This window comes from Camelus bactrianus, chromosome 4 (assembly GCF_048773025.1).
Source record: "Camelus bactrianus isolate YW-2024 breed Bactrian camel chromosome 4, ASM4877302v1, whole genome shotgun sequence".
NCBI lineage: Eukaryota > Metazoa > Chordata > Mammalia > Artiodactyla > Camelidae > Camelus > Camelus bactrianus.
In genome coordinates this window covers 58,936,085-58,955,952 of record NC_133542.1, presented here as the reverse complement: position 1 = coordinate 58,955,952, position 19,868 = coordinate 58,936,085, and the positions used below count along the sequence as shown (strand labels likewise).

At 47.5% G+C, this 19,868-nt stretch overlaps 1 protein-coding gene across 2 annotated transcripts in view; it reads right to left on the bottom strand.

Moving 5' to 3' along the window:
* Nucleotides 1-1,527: 1,527 nt before the first annotated feature.
* The window catches only part of SNX30 (sorting nexin family member 30), a 92,026-nt gene continuing 73,685 nt past the window's right edge, over nt 1,528-19,868 (bottom strand). For both annotated transcript variants that reach the window (XM_074362019.1, XM_010957242.3), the window contains 2 exons: nt 11,013-11,165; nt 1,528-7,671 (listed from right to left, as the gene is read on the bottom strand). In XM_074362019.1, coding sequence (XP_074218120.1) covers nt 7,612-7,671; nt 11,013-11,165 — 213 coding nt within the window. In that variant the 3' untranslated portion in view covers nt 1,528-7,611. The remainder of the gene's footprint in view (nt 7,672-11,012; nt 11,166-19,868) is intronic.

The window sequence follows — 19,868 nt, the reverse complement described above, 5'->3', positions numbered from 1 at the left end:
ATATATCTGAGGGAACCTTAATTCAAAAAGACACATGCACATCAGTGTTCATAGCAGCACTATATATAATAGACAAGACATGGAAGCAACCTAAATGTCTATCGACAGATGACTGGATAAAGAAGTTGTGGTATATTTATACAATGGAATACTACTTGGCCATAAAAAAGAATAAAATAATGCCATTTGCAGCAACATGGTTGGACCTTCTAAGTGAAGTCAACCAGAAAGAAAGAAAAATACCACATGATATTACATATATGTGAAATCTGGGGGAAAAAAAAAAGAGGCCACTAATGAACTCATCTACAAAACAGAAACAGATTCCAGACATAGTAAACAATCTTATGGTTACTAGGGGAAAGGGGGTGGGAAAGGATAAATCTGGGAGTTTGAGATTTGCAAATGTTTGCCACTATATATAAAAATATATATATAAATAGATTTTTTAAAGTTTCTTTGATATAGCACAGGAAACTATATTCAGTATCTTGTGATAACCTTTGACGAAAAGGAATATGAAAACAAACATATGTATATATATGCATGACTGGGACATTCTGCTATATACCAGAAATTGACACATTGTAACTGACTGTACTTCAATTAAAAAAAAAAAGACATATCCCCCTTTTAAGTTTTCAATTGACAAAGCATACAGGAAGGATTGTTATGGAACATCCTTGACATTTAATTTGGCTGTACTCAAGTAACAGGAGTTAAGTGTTCCCATAAGCCTTATCACATAATGAGTGCCCAGCAGACACTCAGGCAGTTTGTCTACATTATTGCTAGTCCTATTGGCTACTCTTCAGGGAAGGTGTGTCTTCTTTTCAAAGATCATAATACTGAATTTCAGAGATGTGACTTGCCCAAATCTACCTAGCTAGTAAGTAGAAAAGCTAAAATCTGATCCAAATCTCTTATCCCACCTTGCTGCCTCCTTTTGTATGACCACAATCTTAGATTAATTTCTCCTGTTAGTTAGCCAAGGTTAGCACCAGTTGAAGTCCATTTCCAGTGCACAGCCATCGTGAGGTAAGCTTAACCGAGCATTCTGGTCTCTAATTTACAATACACTCTAATAAACCACAGATATTCTTTCCTTACAGATTTTTTTTAAACATACAGCAATAGAAAAAAAAAATCAGGAAATGGCAGGCTCTGACTCAGAATACAACGTCATGCTTTGCCATGGGATGGAGTAGGAAGAAATTCTTCATGTAATTACCTGGGCCGGCTGCCAGCTTTCCCACCAATCACGGCTACGTAGGGACACTAGGTAGTTCCCTCTTCTCCCCAGATTGGCGCCACCTTGTAAGATGCAGCAGAGGGTAAACTGAAGATGAGTCCAAAAAGACATGAGGGATAAAAATAGTTCAATTAAATGTTTTTCTTGCTGCTCTGCATATCCTGATTCTTACAGGCCAAATGATACCTCTGTAGAGAAAATAAGACAACAGAATTTAAGAGGCACGCGTATTTTCCTGTCCTATCAAGCGGTACAAATGAGAACATGACTCAAGGTAAAGAAAGCATCTTTTATAGGTTTATTGGTCCATTACTTTAACTGAGGTAAAGAAACCTTTTTAAAGTTACAAGCTAATAGTTTATCAAGCAATACAAATTCTTTTGTTTACCTCAAAATGTAATACTAATCCCATAGTAAACAATGGACAGAATTTTTTATACACAGATATATGAAAGAAAGTGGACAAAAACCTCATGCCAGCATCAAAAATGCAACAAAAACTTATTTTCTTTTTATAATCTCTGGGTTCCATTAACAAAGAAAAAAAAAAGACATTCTTTTTAAAGTTTGGTAGCTTCATGGAACAAAGATGTTGATCTGTAAAGAAATCACTTTCTCATCTACGCACATTCTCGAGCACTTTTTTTTTTCTTCACAGCTTTTGATTTGGCTTAATGGCAGCATGGAGAGAAGAGAACACATTTACACAGAGGACTTTATCACTCTCTCGGGTTTTTTTTCCTTTTAAAATTTTAAATGTCAAAGAATGATTTCTAAAAATAATGCAGTCCATAAGCTGGACATGACCTAAACAAAAGGTTTGTTTTTTTTGTTTTCAACAGTTAAAATACAAGTTAGAAAGTTTGCTGGCAGTTTATTTCACGGGAATACATCAGATGTACATCATGTCTCAATGCGCTCCCCATGCACGGACATCGAGGGAGCAGGCACACAAGTGCAGGTGCTACTGGGCAGGACCAAAACCTCAGGGGTGTCCGGGCGAACGGTGCTGACTGCTAAGAGCTGCTGGTTTGGTATTGGATGAGGGCCCAGCTGACACAGGCCTCGTTTTATGCCACTGATTCACGTTGTTTGCAATGTATTTTCCCCTCCCCGCTTCCCCACTAGGGAGAAAGCGATCTCCTTTTCCTCCTCCAGTATCATTTGTGACTGGAGGGATGGTATGAGACTCTGAGCCAGCCTATCAAACAGGGATGCTGGCAGGTGTCATCTGCTCGGACCTGGCCTCCATGGAGCCCAGAATCACCTGGTGAGAGAGCGGCGCTGCTGGGGGAGATATGTGCATAACACCCAGTCGCTGGTTTTAATAGGAAAAGCTCTATTAAAATGGACTAAATTAGGTGGGTCAACACCATATGTTTTATGTTTTTGGCATTTCAACCTGTGGAGAATTTCTATCCAAAATACGCTGCTCTGAGGCCCCCACAGTACCTTTCAAAAAGCTGTTCTCCAGAATCGGGGTGAACTTTTAATATTGTCATGATCTACAGTTCTTTGTACCTTTGTGATTTGTCAATACTGATACCATAATAGCCTCTACAATCAAAAATGTGCCAGAGACACGAATCTTTCATACTTTAAAACAAAAACAAACAATAAAAAGGTTCTGTGGTCCCTGTGTTTCCTTACATTATCAAAAATATCATTTGGCAATAGCAAGACTTAGCTTTCTCCTCCCAAAAGGCGGCCCTAATTATGAACCTCACTTCCTTGCTTGTTTCTTTAAGAAGAGTGAAGACTGGCTATGTTAGGCCCTCAAGTATTTAAGCTGAACAACTGATTACATTTCTAAAAACTCTTTCTATCCAGAATCTAAAAAACACTAGTTGAAGAATAAGGCATATTAGTAGGTGTTGACAAGTTCTCAAAAAGTAGTTAGGTTTTTTTTTTTTTAACAGTCTGTGGCATTTCTAAAAGTCCAGATTTGTTGAGTTTCAAGTGCTAGGTACACAGAATGATTATAAATGAGACAAATAGCTTATCGGTTTGTTAAAGTTATTTTTTCAAAGCACTTATTTACAGGCTATCTGTAGTAGTAAAAACTACCTGGATAACTTTTTTTTTTGCCACACAGAAAGGGTTAGACACTCATACCCAGAGAGTATTTCAAACACATATGATTAAGAAAGAACAGTCACGGCCCACCTAACACCCCCACCCTTTCCCCATGCAGACAGCCCTGCACACACACTCTGATCGGTGCAACTATGAGGAGACCAGATACCCTTAACACAGAAAGCTAACCACCTATTGGGTGGGTTGATGAAAAATCAGCTTTCCGGTTTATTCACTGAATTAAAAAAAACCACGAGGGAGAGGTGAACAACTCCAACATACGCAGCCCAAGCTGTAGGTCTGCCCCGAGGGCTGACATCTCCCTCAAGTTTACTTGCCTTCTGAACAGAGAAAACACAGAAAGTGAGTGTCCAAGCTGGCGCCACCTAGAGGACTTTTGAAAGTGAGAAGGGGGACCCAAACACCCAACATAATTCTGTAGATAGGGATGGCCAAGGCAGTGTGACTCCAGCCTTATGAGATTATCCAGTTTCCACAGACCTTGAATGTTGGCGTCTGGGAAGGCAGAGTCCAAGATCCACGTGCCCTGCCCTGACCACAGGTAGACCTGTGTTGGCCTCACCTGTTTGGGTCTTAGGATGAGTCAGAACTGGGCTCTACTCTGGCTGCCCAAAACAGCCTTTTCTACTCAGAAGAGAGGCTGCTCTGGACTCCCCTCTCCCTCCTCTTGCCAGCTCAGGATAGAGTGCAGAGAATGACCATTGTGCAGTCCAGTGAATGGCGTCCAGACAAAGCCAGGTGCCCATTGATGTCAATGCTATTGATGACAGGGCCACGTCACACAAACTCTGGGTGTTTCTTGGGCTGATACTGTCCCGAGAGCGAAGGTCCACGTGCAGACCACCACACAGCATCGTGCCCTTCTCTCAACAGAACTTCCTGTCGTCCCATCACAAAAGGTAGCCTCACAAGAAATGAGCAGCAGGTATGCGTTTGATTCCCTCGTGTGGACGGCCACTGAGAAAACACATTCAACAACACTGTAGAACACACTCCGGGTGTGGCTGAAATTTGGCGTGAAGACAAACTTAGCGTACATTCACCACGATCCCCAGGGTTGTGCTGGTTTTTGTTATTTCAGCTAAAGAAAGGGTTGTGGTGGGTTCCATGAGCAGCACAGTGAAATACGAGCCAATCACATCCATAATCGCACTTATCTGAGGTCACCAGGAATCATCAAATCTTAATGAAGGATAAAACCCAATCCCGAACCTGGCTGTGTAATCCGTTCTCTCCTCCAGCAGGAGCAGCAGTTCCTTGCTTTGAGCAGAGTGGCCTGGAGTCCTCCCTGTAGATCCAGCATGTGATAAGGACAAACAGTGTCCGTATCTGCTACAAATCACAACTGCTCTCTTCGACAATCACCTGAATCTCTAAAATCTGCTTTGTTTCTAGGAATTCTCTCTTCCACCTTAGCCTGGATTTTTAACCCAGGTGAGTGGATACTTTTGCATCCCTGGCCCTAGGGACAGTTGACAGGGATGACTTTCCACTCCACTGCCATGTGCTCAAGCCTGAAAACCTGTCCACGTGCAAGGCAGCGCATCCTCAAGCCAAAATCTCCTGGAAAATAAATACAAGAGGGGGGTTTGTGATCTCAGCACCACGACTTTGTGGAGCCAAGGAGGATGGGGCGACGAAGCCTCCATGAGGCTGTCTTTGGCACAGAAGTCTCCAGGTTACACGTCTCAAAAGGAATAGCCTTCATGCTGATGGAGGTGAGGAGGGGAATGCTTGGGGCCCGAGGGAGCTGTGGGAGTAGGAAGGGCGGGAGGGCCTCCTCCACTGCCTCCTACCCCTTGCCTTCTGGGCCAGCCTCCTCACCTCATCAGATGCCCGGCCGAAGTGAGGGACAAGGATCCCTTTCCTGGAAAGACCATTTCTCTAAGAAAGGCTGCAACATACCCTGGTTTCCCAAGCTCTACTATCAATGGCATGCTGGAGGTTGGCCTGCCTTATTCCAGCTCTCTCTGGGGTCTTAAAGCACAGGGACATCACGTGGGGACCAAACAAATAAAGACAAAAGCCCAAGATGCCAGAATCCCTTCAAAACCAGTCTTCTGCCTCCAATAATGTAAGGGAATGACTGTGTACCCTGCTCTCTTCCCCAAATGTCCCAATGAGGAACCTGATGGGTTTTGTTTTTTTTTTCTTTTGAGGGGCTGCCTTCTTGTGCAACTAACCCTTCCACAGGCATGTCCCTGCGCTTTGGCAACTGCAGCGGACTAGAGCCTAGTCTTCCTGTAACTTCTTCCACAGGTCTTTCCAAGCATTCATTATACTGGACAATATTTTTAAAGCATACATTCCACCAGGCAAGACCTCACACTCCCAAAGATGAGCATTTGGCTCTGGGTCAGTTTACTGTCTTCTGCCAAATATCAATAGAAGGTCCTTAACTTACTATTAGGTACATGCCCTGATTCTACCACATGTCAGGTTGGACCTGGCCATCCACACCCACGCCAACGTGATGGCTTAGAGGTAGAATGAAACACTGAATCACCGCTCGGGGTCGATGGACTGTTCTGACCCTTCTGCTTCAATGAATCATTTCTAATTGTACCAAACAAAAAATTCACATCAAAGGATTTTAGAATGGCATGAATGGGGTCTAACAGCGCATGTAAGTACCAATTGATATAAAAATTATCATTTAAAACCACAACTTTTTCAAACATGATAAGAACAGAACCAAACTGTTCTGTGTTGTCCAACTGCTGCCCCGCCAGCATCACGGCTGTGGCTGACCTGGGACCAACTCTGCAGCTAGATGCGGAATGAAGTGATTTCAGCAGGCTGCACGGTGACCAGTAAGTGCAGGTTAACTTGCACGTGCAGCGGTGTCTCAGCACAGGGTTTCATTAAAATAATACCACTACTCCTGCTGCTTGAGGCTCAGATTTATAATTTGACACAGATGAGCCACAGATGAAAGAACACAAACATGACGCAGGTAGCTTCACTTCAAGAGGGGAAAAAAAAAACGAGTTGGAAGAGAGATCCTTTTTGTCTGTTTTGTGCTGACACACTTGAAAAGTAAACCTGGTGATAGTTTGAAATGAAGACTCTCGTTGCAGCCAGCAGCCCCCAGGAACTGAGCTGCAAATTGAGGAGGTTTGAGCTCAACTAGAAGCAAAGAGTTCAGTCATACACATCATCTTTGAGGCCCATCCGGATACAGACTTTTCTTCCTGACCAGGAAATACTAAGGTTAAAGCACTTCATGCAGAGCACCCACACTGAGTGTAACAAATCCTGACTGTATCATAACAACCCGCCAGCCTCTCGCTGAAAGTTTGCCCAAACATTCAGGGGACACAGCAGGAAACATTAAACTAGGAATTTTCAGTGAGGTAAAGGCAAATTGCACAAAGCAGACATGGGAGGCGGGGCTTGGGACATGCCCGCTGGGCTCAACCACCGGGGAGCGGCTCCAACTTCAAGACGACGGATATTCCCTAACGGGCCTAATCTCTACCCTGATGACATGTAACGAGCAAAAGAAGAACACTGAAGAACGTCACAGAGAAAAATGCACCTTTTCTTCATTTTACACAAAACAGTTTTCAATCTGCATTTTAGTGTCAAACAAGTTCGGGGAGCACTGCCCCCTCAGTCTCCCAAGGCATCGCACGAGGACAGGGATGCGGGCTCGCTCGCTCTGGTGCAGATGCATCGAGACACTGATCTCAGTGGTCCTGCATGAACCGGAAACCATAACCCAGGTGTCACTCATCACAGGCAGGCAGCAGGCCAGTTCATTAAGGACTTGCCGCTGAGGTGCCGACACCTCCCTGTAGGATGACAAGCCAGGCCCACGGAGGTCAATTCTGGGTCGACTGTGTATCCACAGAAAGCCAGGGCTGCCTTCCATTCATGCCTTCCTCGCGCCCTTGCAAAGCAGGACCCGGGTTCTCTTCCCCAAACAGGGCACTGTAACGAGATGTCAGACTGTCCGCCGAGGGCTGTCTGGTCCCGCAGTTTCAAATCTTCGCAGGGTCCCCCTGAACAGGCCCCTTCACAACGTGGAGGTATGCTTCTTCCGCTGAGAGATGAGTACGCCTGACAGACGCCACCAAGGAATAAATACGAACTGAAAACAACAGTCGGACGGAGGCGAGGGGAAGGGACAGAAGTACATGGAGGAGAGATGGTTCTGCGGTGGTCCTCTCGGTGCCGCCTCCCTGGCACCGCAGGGACATCCCGGGGTGGGTGCCAGGCCCCGCGCAGGTGGAAGAGTCTCTGTCCCAGGAAGCAACTTACTTGGCCTCTTGCCTCTCCTGCAGCAGCGGGATAATCGACTCCCACGCCATGAGGCACTGCAACGACAACACACACACAGAGCGTCAGCGCGGAGAGCCAGACTGGGGTGGGGGGGGTCAGCGTCTTCGTCGAGCTCTGATCTACCCTCACATGGCCAGTCCCGCCAGCTCACCTTTGTCTAACGATGCCGACATGTGTTACCCAGAACTGGCAGAAAGAGGGGGAGGTAACAGGTGTTTGTTTTAAATATATCACCGCCCCCCCCCACCTCTCTATGAAAGACAGCAGCCTCTCTACGAGGCCTAAATGCACTGTCCATAAAGCTCATGCCAGTGAGTGGGAGTGGATTCACTCGAAGAAATTTCCTCCCTTCAAAAAGCAGAAGAGAAGGCAGGCTGCAAACCCGGGGTGAGGCCCTAGGTTCCCAGCCAGGATGGAGGCTGCTCCAGGTGTGGGCGGTGCTCGCATGAGGATAGAAACCATCTTGGAACGAGCCAGCCACCTGACTCAGAGCTCGGCTTCACCCACCTCACATCTGCTCATCCGGGCCACTCCCGGCTCACCCAGAAGGGAAAATGGAGGGGAGGGAACTCTGCATTTACTGAGTTTTATCATGTCCAAACACTGCTATGAATTTTACATTCACTATCACTAGTCCTCAGAACAACCCTAGGAAGTAAAATTATTATTATTACACAAACACATATTTCATAGGTGGGGAAAATGAGAATGCAGAGAGGTTAAAAAACTTGCCCAAGACACACAGCTCATAAGTGGCAGAGCTCAAGATTCCAGAACGGATGTCCTTTCCACTACACCCATCCCTTTCATTCCAGACCCTTCAGCAGGGCCAAGAACGCGGAGACTGGCACTCTCCTCTGAGAGCACATAGCTTAGCAGAAAGGACCCTCCCTTCGAGCAGCCTCTTGCATAAAGGGGACAGAGGAATTACACAAGGCCTTTCCGAGAAGCAGTCCCAGGGTGAAGCAGGACTTTGTGCCAAGTCATCTGGGGAGAAAATCTGAGGAGGTGGGAGGAGCGGCATCCTTAGGTGAAGCTGGGCAGGGGCCAGCGGGGAGTGGTGACACAGCTCCCTGCTTCCTTCCTTGGTGACTCTGAGGCTGGAGAAGAAGGTGGACAACCTGCCCTACAGAAGGAGCCTTGGAGAGCCTGGAGGAGCTTGCTTGCAGCGAGAGACCCAGCATGGGGTCTGCGGCATCCTGGGTTCTGCCCTCTCCCTCGGCCATCATCTCTGATGTGGAAGGTCCTTCCACGTCAGTGATGGAGCCAAGAGCACATCAGCTTTCTTTTCAGCCTTTAAGCGCTCAAGATTTTTCTCACCTCAGGGCCTTACATGTGTTGCTCCCTTTGTCCAGAATACTCGTTCTTTATCTCCGAGACGCAGGTTAACTGCTGTCTTCTCAGTTTGGTCTTTACTGCCCTGCCCCCCGCCGCCCACCTGCCCCCTTCTGTCCTGACCTGAATGATGCCCCCCCCAACCCCGGTTATTTTCTCCCAGTTTCCTGTTCTTCTCCTGTGGAGCACATCTCTCCCTGAAGATGTGGGATTCTTGGATTACTGAGTACCCTCCACCAGACAGAGGGCTCCTTCATGGCAGGATTCCTGCTGCTTTGTTTATCCGTGTGTACCTGATCCCCTGCATACAGATAGTTCACAAAAAGCACTCGTTGCATGAATGCAGGAGCCAAGGCCAGGCCCCAGGACAGGGACCCTGTTTGTGGTGCAGTGGGAAGACACAGATAAAGACCCTGAGTGTGAGTCCCGGGACCCGGGCCTTGGGGACATTGGAATTAATCACCAAGAGGAGGAGTGAGCATCCAGCTGAGTCAGCTCCTGTGTCGTGGGAAGGCCATCAGACAGCGGAGGGAGACGGAGGGCACCGGGGAAGTACTGTTCACTGAGCACCTACCACGTGCCAGGTGTGGTCGAAGTTCTCAGGTGTGCCTTATTTCACCGTTTCTTCACCACCATTCAGTGGGGAAGGATCACTCCCATTTTACAGATGAAGAAACAAAGGCAAGAGAGGCACCGCCTAAGGGCTCGGTGAGGAGGGGAAGGAGGCCTTGACTTCACACGGAATGACCTTCCCAGCTTTGGGCAGTCAGGACACATGGCCTCTGCCCTCTTCACCGACAGTGTGTGGGGAGTGGGACTTTTCAGACGTGTGGACTCGGCAGAGCCAAGTCCAATCCTAGTTCACTCACAAGCTTGTGACCTTGAGCAGAGGTTTTAAAAACTTGCTAAGCTTCCGTTTCTTCAGCTTTAAATTGAGATCCCCTAAAACCCACCTCACAGCGAGGTGAGGGTTAGATTTAATGAGATGACATACGCAAAGCATCCAGCCCAGTGCCAAGCCCCCCACACAGGTGGGGCTCCACGAGAAAGGTACCGAGAGAAGGAGTTTGCCGCCGCCCCCTCCCCGCTGGAACAGTCCTCCCTAAGACCTGGCAGGTAAGGGCTATTCCATGACACTTCCTTAATCCTCCTCCAAATTAAGATGCAGACACGCTGCCTCGGAGCAGCAACCAGAACCATCAAAGCTCTAGAAAAAGATGGATTCTTCTAGCTTGGGATAAGGACACGTTTCTAGGATTGTGGTGGGAAAAGCTGAGTGAATCCTTGTTCAGCTTGATTTCAAGTCTACAGGTTACTTGTTGAATTGAGAATGGGCCATTCTTCTTCTGTAATTTTAAGTTTTTAGGGAACATTAGGCTTCACTAGCAGAAATGATCTAGAGCTGGATGTGCTAGGAGAAAACCCTGACTGAGGAGAATACTTGACTGTTGCTTGATGGCAGCCGTGTGTGTGTGTGTGTGTGTGTGTGTGTGTGTGTGTTGGGGGTGCTTAACCTGAAGTCCATAGATCAAGGGGATTTTTAATCGTTTTCCTTTGTAATCCTACATAACTTTGCTTCAGGTATTTAAAAACAGTATTTCAAAGTCTATTTTAAAAAACAAACAGTATTTGGATAAGGGGTCTCCAGCCATCACCAGATGACCAATGAGACCCATGACACAATGAAAGTGAAAACCTGCTGTGTACAGAACCACAGAACAGCTTAAAGGAACCCCGGAGCCTCCGTCAGCGGGGCATCCCTGAGCCTCAGGCCTGACTGACTCTGGGAAGCAGCCGCTGGAAGGACTAAAGGGCTGGGGAGATAAGGTGCTGCTTCCATCAGCAGGGTGTGCACGGGAGGCCCCTGTGGGCACCAAACCCAGCATCACAGTGGGGCGAGGCCATGCAGGGGTTACCGAGACTGCAAGAAAGGGAGGAGACGGCCTCAGCAGGGACCTCAGGCAGGCCCTGATGAAAGGCCCCGGCTGTCAGGAGTGCTTCCTGGAGGAGAGGACTGCCGTCTTGGCAGCACGCTCGTTACCTTCTCGTAATAGTGGATGTTCTTGTCGGCCATTCCCATGAGCAGCTGCCGGAAGTCCTGCCTCTTGTTGTTCTGCCACCTCTCCATGTCGGCTTTCAGGTCAGCGTTGAAACATTCCATCCGATCCTGACACTTCTCAACATCTGCTGGTACCTGGAAGGGGGGTGCATATGTACATGGGTGCTTTGTATGCGTAGCCGGTCCCTCGCGCTCACACATCTGTGAGAGGCCAGAGTACGGCCTTAAAAAATGCCATGAACACACTCCCTCCTCTGTAAGTATTTATCTGCAGGCAGAGCCTCGTGTTTCCAGGTCTAAGAAGGAATTCTGAAAAGTGCTATCCTGACCCAAATCTTCAAACCCAGTCAAGCCAAACAGTGACTTGCGGGGGAAACATCCACCTGTTTACAAACAGGAAGAATAAATACTGTGATTCACAGTCATATGTCTTTGGTTCCTGGTGGGATTCACCCACCCGTAAGTGAAAACGTGTAAGGATTTTACAAGTACACAGCAGTATTTAGTATTACCCTTCTATGTTTCTTTGTCCCATACTGAAACTGGACAAGAGGATTTTCCGTTTGACATGAACTGTTTCATTACCTATGATGTTTGATAATGCCTACCCTCAATCAGAGAATTCTCTGCAATTAGAAAATTATTGGCCCACTTTACAAATAAACTGGAGACTTGTCCACGCACCCCCAGATAGCAGAGAATCAAAAATAAAGAATTAAAATTGCATAATTCTGGGGAAGTAGGGGTAAATTTGCTTATGCATGTCAAAAAAAAAAAAAAAAACCCGTGAAATACAAAGAAAAATACAGCAGGCTATTTCTAGTTTTTCTTAAGGAAGTTTAGAAGACTTTCTCAAAATGGAACTAAGTCCTCTGAATTTCACAGCTCTCACTTTGCTTCTGTGAGTTCCATCCATCCTACACAGCTAGAGAGAGAATATCCAGTATCTTAAGAAGGTAATTGATCACCTGGTACCCAAAGCACAAAGCTGGCTTCTCTCCTAACTCAAGAGCCCACCAGACTTTGATGGTGGCCAGGGGGTCAGCATGCCCAAAGTTGGGTCACACACTCACCTGCCAAATGCTTCCCCAAAACAAGTGAGGCCTTGTACATGTCATGTGCTGGGGCCTCTGATCCCAAATGTTTCCAAGCTGTGGGTCACCATCAGGGTCAGTCTCTACTAAGGAGGGAAATTTTATACCCAGACCTTATGGTTAAGGAGCTGACCCAGAAAACACCTCAGGCAAGGCCAGGCTTGGGGGGGCCGACCCCTTCAGGGCTTCCAAGGTGCTGGGGCACCTGGCTATCCGCCACCTGGACCCTGCCGACATGGCTGCAGGAGAGCAGGGAGTGGGGCTGCCTAGGTGAGGGGTGCGGGGGTTCAGATGTGCCTGGCGTGGGAACTAAACCAGGGAGAGAGAAGGGTGAGTTAGAGAGGAAGGTACAGGGAGGCACCCTGGGCAACTTAAAAGGAAGGAACTTCTAAGAGGTGGGAAAAGCATTCTCCAAAGCACTTAAGCCTCTGGATGAAATTTTAAAAAGGACTTGACTTTTTCTCCTGATGCCAGGACTGAGGCCACTTTTGCCTTTCCCTGCTGGTTCATCTCGGGGGAAACTGAAGTAAAAACAAGAGTGCCCCGGCTTGGCCTCTCCGGAACCGGTCCCTGACAAATGTCCAGGGAACCAGCCTCGACAGGCACTCAGCAAGCCGGTCTCTGGGCCGGCCTCCCCTCCCTCCCTGCAGGCACTGTCCGTTTCCCTTAACCCTCTCCTGGCCACCGCTCATTTTGGTATCTGGGTAAAAGTGCCCCAGAACAACTTCCTGTTTGCGAAACCAAACTCCCGTGGCAGGGAGGGAGAGCAGAGCTCTGAGAGGAAAGCCCCATGGGACGCGGAGTGAAGGGTGGGGCTGGCCCTCTCATTCCAAGCAGTGCTCACGTAGGGAAGATTCTTGCATCCGTTCTGGGGATGGAAACTCTGGTTGACCCCCAGAATTTAAGAGTCAAAACCACGGCTCTGGATTTTATGACTCCCTGCGCCTCGATGTGGGGAAATACTTTTAATTTATTGTCTTCCCATCACACTCCACGCTGGGCACAGTGGGTACAGAGGAGCTCAGGTCTCAGTGGGCAAGTCTGGTCTCAAGTCACCCCGAGTCTAGTTGGGCTGGACATTAAGGGGAGAGGTTCCCAGTGGTCTCCTTTGACTCGGAGCCATGATGAGCATGCTGTGAAGGGGAGCTGGAGAGTGAGGACAACCTGGATGAGGGGGCAGGCTGCCTTGAAGAAGCACCACTGAGGGGGATTTTAAAAGGTGACAGAAGTGGGATGAATGACTCCAGGGCAGCAGTACATGCAAGTGACAGAGCTGAAACAAGGCCTGGACCTGCCTCAGGGACAGCTCATAGGGCACAGAGCCCCCGGAGGCAGAGAGGGAACGAGAGGCAAGATGGCGGAGAGGGAGCGGCGAGAAGGCGAGACACCCGGGGCTCTCCCTGAGGGCCAGGGGTGCTGAGGCCCACTTCACTCATGCACCCTTTTTGGAAAACAGAAAAGCCTTGTGCTTCCTCTCATTACAGAGACAGTTCTTCCAGAGTTTGAAGGCCGCACCTGCCCCTTACTAGATGGGTGATGTTGGGCCTCTCTGTGCCTCAGCTTCTCTTTCTGGATCACACTGTCCACCTCACAAGGCAGTAATGAGGTTAAGATGAGACAGGAAGCATAAGACACTTGGTGCCGGGCACGCACTGAGCGCTCGACAAGTATCTGTTAGTTCTGATCAGTATCAACGTCAGCTGTTCACAAAGGGCCATCTGACATTTGCAGGGTCCCTCAAGTCAAGAAGATTTTACTGAACTTTATTCCATGTCAGATAAAAAGAGGTTTCTTTTTCCATCTTCCAAATATTATGTTACTGAGTATGTCCTTTCAAACTTCACACCACCCTTTACCCATGCTACCTCACCACAAGATTCCACCAGAGATCAGAGATGGGTCAACACCAACTATACTGGCCTGGGATCAGCGCCACCGCACCGGAGGCAGGGCGGTGGCTGTGATACCAGAGGGGAGAGGACAGATCAGGCCAACTCGGGAGAGGCAGTGCTGACAGATCTGGCAGCCAGCCGCACGTGAGGAATAAGACACAGGAAGTCAGAGAGGAGCCTGGAGTTCCTAGTTCAGGTGAGTAGGGTAGCAAAAGGCCATCGCAGGGCTCAGGGTAAACAGGTCCACCGACCAGACAGAGGAGGTAGCTGCAGACACGCAAAGGCTGAGAACCCCCTCCACAAGAGGGGGCTGAGACAGCTCAACAACAACAAAACACACAACCTGATTTTAAAATGAGTAAAGTTCTTGAATAGACATTTCACCAAAGAAGTTACACAAATGGCGACCAAGCACATGAGAAGATGCTCCACATCACTGGTCCTCAGGGAAATGCAAGTCAAAACCACAATAAGCTGCCACCCCACATCCATTAGGACAGCTACTATTAAAAACAACAACAACAGAAAATAACAAATATTGGCAAAGATGTAGAATACTGGAACCCTTGCACATGTGGAAAAAGTACGGCAGTTCATCAAAAAATTAAAAATAGAATCACCGTATGATCTACAATTCCCCTTCTGGGTATATACCCAAAAGACTGAAAGCAGAGTCTCAGACATCTGTTGTTCACTGCCGCATTATTCACAACAGACAAATGATGGAAGCAACTCAAGCGTCCGTCCACAGACAAGTGGATAAACAAAATGTGATATACACATACAATGGAATATCATTCAGCCTCAAAGAGGAAGAAAATTCTGACACATGCTACGACATGGATGAACCCTGAGGACATTATACTAAGCGAAATAAGCCAGTCACACAAAAACAAATGCTATGTGATTATACTTATAAGAGGAACAAGTTCATAGAAACAGAAAGTGGAATGCTGGTTGCCAGGGGCCAGAGGGAGGGGTTGTGGAGCCTTGACTGTTTAATGGGTATGGAGTTTCAGTTCTGCAAAATGAGTAGAGCTTTAGATACTGGTTACACAATAATGTGAATTCACTTAACACTACTGAACTGCACAGCTAAAAATGGCCAAATGGTAAGTTTCATGTGTATTTTGCCACGATTAAAAACAATTTTTAAATACATGGGGGGATAAAAAAAATTACTCAGTCATCAAAAAGAATAAAATAATGCCATTTGCAGCAACATGGATGGACCTGGAGATGGTCATTCTAAGTCAAGCCAGAAAAAGGAAGAAAAATGCCTTATGATATCGCTTATATGTGGAATCTTTAAAAAAAAAAAAAAAAAGGACACAAATGAACTTTTCTACAAAACAGAAACAGACTCACGGACATAGAGAACAAACTTATGGTGACCAGGGGTTAAAGTGGGTGGGAAGGGCTAACTTGGGAATTTGAAAATCGCACCTCTTGGGGAGGGATGCAAGTGTTAGCTATCTTGACTGCGGTAGTGGTTTCATGGGTGTATACATCTATCAGAATGAAATATGTGTAGTTTACTGTACAGGAACCATAACAGTAAAGGCGTTAAAAGAAGAAAATAAAAAAAAAAATTAAATATATGGGGGGAATAAAAGAGGAGGCTCAAGAGGGGAGGGTCAAAGGGTAGAACTCATGGAAAAGTCTACATTTATAGGGTTAATAAAAGAATCAGCAAAAGTTACTAAAAAAAATACAGGCACAGAAGCAGGAAGTGAGTCAGAGAGAGCAGAGCCAGAGAAGCTCAAGGATGGAGCAGGTTAGGGGAGGAGGAGGGAGGGGACGGAAGGCTTAAAACGAAGAGAGTAAGACGAATTGCGTGGGCTGTGGGAAGTGCCCAGCTACCGAGTTTGCCCAGCTTTAAGGAGGGGAGGGCTGCTGGCACCAGACACTCAGGCTTGTGTTCTTCTTGGGTTTTGTTTCTTTTTGGATGGTGTCTTTGTGATAATCAACTCACTGACTAGCAACACCCAGCATTCCTTCTTATCTCAATGTTCTAATTTTTTGACTGAGATCTTGTTCAGAGTTATACTGCCTTGTGTCTGGAGGGGGTTGAGATGAGAATTTCCAACGCTAACAGTTGGGGGTTTCTTATCACAAGACATTAAGAAGTTAAAAAATCACCAGATAAGACCCCAAAAACAAAAACTTCTAGAGGACAAGATTGCATTTTTCACATCGGTTCCCCCATCTCTCATGAGAATTTCCACTACAGAATACGGGTTGCTGGATTGACGGGAGAAGGGTATTGTGGGAAGAGATGAGGCATTTGTGTGTGCTGGAGAGCAGGATGGTAATGTAAATTCACTCAACATTCATTTAAAAATGTATTATTAAACTCTTTCCATGTACCAGGCATCTCTCAGCCCTACAGTATAAATCTCTATCTAAGTTTCCTTCTTGGAGCTAGGCTGGAGATGTCACATTATCTGTTCCCATGATGATAGTTGGTTAATAAAGTCCTCCCAGATGTAAGTATGGCAGACATGATCCCAAGATTCGGGGGAGAGGGGTTCCCAGCTGCTGGGGAACAGGTGTCAAGGCCAATGACAGAACCAATTCAAGATGGTCGTCTTCTTGGCCATACGGCGCTAAGGGAAACAGTGCTGTGTGAATGACAGCTGTATCAATCCCCCCAGCCCCAGGGAAGCCAGAGATCAGGCTGGGAACCTCCAGTTTCAAGCAACCTGGTCTTTGATCCCCATGAGCCATACAAGTATTTTCATTTTCTATGTGAGCTGTGAGAGGAAGGAAAGTTGAGAAGAGACTGAAGCAGGGTAAAGACTGAGAAGAGGCTACTGAATTTGGCAAACTGGAAGTCATTGTTGCTCAGAAAGAATGCTGCTTTTTTTTTTTTTTAATAAATAAAAAGGAACAAACTTCAGAGAAGGCAGGTGAGGAGGGCAAAGTGCGTGCAGAGGATGCACGGAGAGCAGACACGGGAAACAGAGGAGCTGTGAGCCCACCTGCGCGGCGGCTGAACGGACTAGCAGACACATGGACTGAAGAGTCAACAGAAGGCCGCCCAGACCCTCTCCCCTGGTCCCTCCAGCAGTCACCCATAAACGCTAATTAAGCCGCAAGCGTCCCCCTCAACGAAGCAAGGACTGCTGCAAGCCCTCGTAGAGGGGATAAAGGGCTCCAACTTTGGAGCCAAGCCAAACACATCTGGGGTCCGATTCCAGCTCCCCTGTGTGTTAGCTGTGGCGTGAAGTCCTGTAATTCCCCTAAGCCCTGGTTTCTGTAAAATGGGAACGACCACACTGATAGAAGGTCATTGTAGGAATTAAATAAGGGAGGTGACAGAGTCCTGCCCTTCTGGGGCTGAACAGTGTGGCTTTCAAAGCCAGATTTCAATCCTGGCTGCCATGGAGAGAACTGGGAATCAGCAGGCCTGTCCTCACTCATCCAAGGTACCTGGAAACAACAGACCCCCCCCCCCCCCAGAACTCTCTGCTCTGTCGCAGGTCCCTGTTAAGAAGCCTCCTGGTTTCCATCTGCCTCTTTATAACTAGAGTTCCTGCTCTATGCCACATCCTCCCGCTCCAGGATGTTCACCATCCTGGTGGTTATAAGAGCTTTCAAGAGGTTTGTCCGAGTGATCCCAAGCGCTACCTCCCCTCCCCACTGGGTACCCTGTCTTCTGCACCACCCACCTCTGACCGCCCACCTCGCCCAGTGGTGACTCCCCGCCTCCAACAGCCTCTTCACCTGGCTCTGAACCCAGTACAAGGTGACCAGTGGGTCAGGGCCTAAAATAGCCCTTCTTTTGAAAAGAAAAAAAAAAACAACTTTTATAAAACATTCTCTCTTAGCATCCCCTCTTTTTTATTTTTTGAACCAGCAGCATGTGACTATATTAGCATTGAAGAGTCCAGTGCAGAACAGAGTAAAACATGTATGTTCCCTCCATGGTTTACCCTCATGTTTACATTAGATTATGTGGCTTCCCGTCCAGTTTTAAATGCAGCTCCTCAGCCTCTCTTTGTTTCTAGTAATGATTCTGACATCCTCTGTAGCTTCTAAGGAGGGGAAAATTCTCAGATTTCCCCAAGTCTGTGGTCCTAACAGATGCAGCAGAAGGCAGCCAGCCCCCTAATAAGTAATTTCTCTAACCTCAAGATTAAAATGAGGAAAGCTTTTAAGTCTGCATAACCAAAGCTCCACCTGCATGAGAATAAGCCAACTCAGAGTCTGTTGAGTTTCCTCAACCTCAAAACAAAGCAAAACTTGAAATTCTAGGATACAAGCATTTTCCCTCAGCTCTAGGGGCCACGGGGCTTTGTCCAGCAGCTGGAACCCCAGGGCTCACTCCTCTGTCCTCAGATGCCCACCCCAGCATGCAATCAGCGAGGGCCATGGAGACCTGAAAGGCCCTTTCCTTCTCCTGGGCTATGGAGAAGTGATCAGATTTTGCTACCTCCCCCTGGCTTCACAAAAAATCAACTCCCCCTCATCCTTCAGAGTAACTTCTCAAAACAGCACCTCAAAACAAAGTAAGCCCCTAGACTTCCTCAGATCCAGACCCGGGGCCTCCCCTGGGAAAACTCCCTCTTTGGGTGGTAATCCTCTCCCTCCCTGCAGCCCTGAGGTGGACCTGGGAGCAATCTCACTCCTGAGACAGTTTCTACCGGGTGAGTCCTGGGTGGAGAATCAGCCCCAACCCACTTCCCGATACCTTGGCATTTTTCACCAACAGCGGCTCTGGAAGGTGAAGCCCAAAACATAAAACAAAACAAAGCACAACAAAATCTTAAGCTGCTCATTTCCTACAGCAGGTCTCTCCCTGCTGATGGGTGGTCAGGGACGATAGGCTTTCAGAAGGCATGGGGTAGTAGGAGACATTAGCACACAAGGAAACAATGCCCCCAGCCAGGCAATCAGGGAAAAAAAAAAAACCAAAACTTTTAATTAAAAGCAACAACAACAACAAAACCCATAAGTGGCAACAAACTCAGAGAACAAAGCTCCCCCGTTCAGCATTCCTACTAGAGACAGCAGGAGCTAGTGCGGAAAACAGGACCCACCAATGAAGCGTCTGTGCTACATCAGACATAGATCTTTACATCTTTGCAGCAATCACGAGCACAAATCCCACAAAGGCTAATGAGCAAACCAGCCCAAGCTGGGGGACAGAGCTGAGATTCAAACCCAGGGCCATTTGATTCTAAATCCTGTGCTCTGTCTACCAAACCATGGTCGACTTGGACAGGCTGCCAACCAAGCCCTCCTTTGCCCGCTGAAGCAGCTGTTGCCCCAGACTAGTGGCACAATTTCTGCTGCCCCCACCGTTAGAGCACACTCACGGTACCACTGTCATGACAGCTCCATTTTTGTTGTTAAATATCCCAGTTGCTAAACAAATAGCGAAGTTAACGCTAGTGTGGTGCAGCATCCCACCAGAAGGAGTGCAGACAAACGCTGCCTCCCTGTGGCGTGCTAAGAGAATGTGGGCATGTTTGGAACCCACTGGTTGGTCTCACTGGCTGGAAAGAAACCCTTCTCCCTCTTGTAAGACCTCTTGTGGCCAAGAGAATGAGTTGTACAGGTAAGTGATGCTCCAGGGAGGTGAGAAAAGCAGCAGTAGGAAGATTTCCACACCAACTGGGAGGAGAAGTCACCCAGCCAGCAGGAAGGACAGCGCAGGAGGTGGGAGCCCCCACAGCTCAGCGGGGTGGAACTCAGGAGCCAGAAACAGCTGTTTCCTCTGCTCCATCTGCTCCGAGGCGGTGTGACCTTCTGGCAGCCAGCAATCCAGGGCACATTTAACTCAGCCTAGTAATTCATAACCTTCGGCTCCTGTCTTTGGAAAGGAACCATCCCATGTAGGGCTG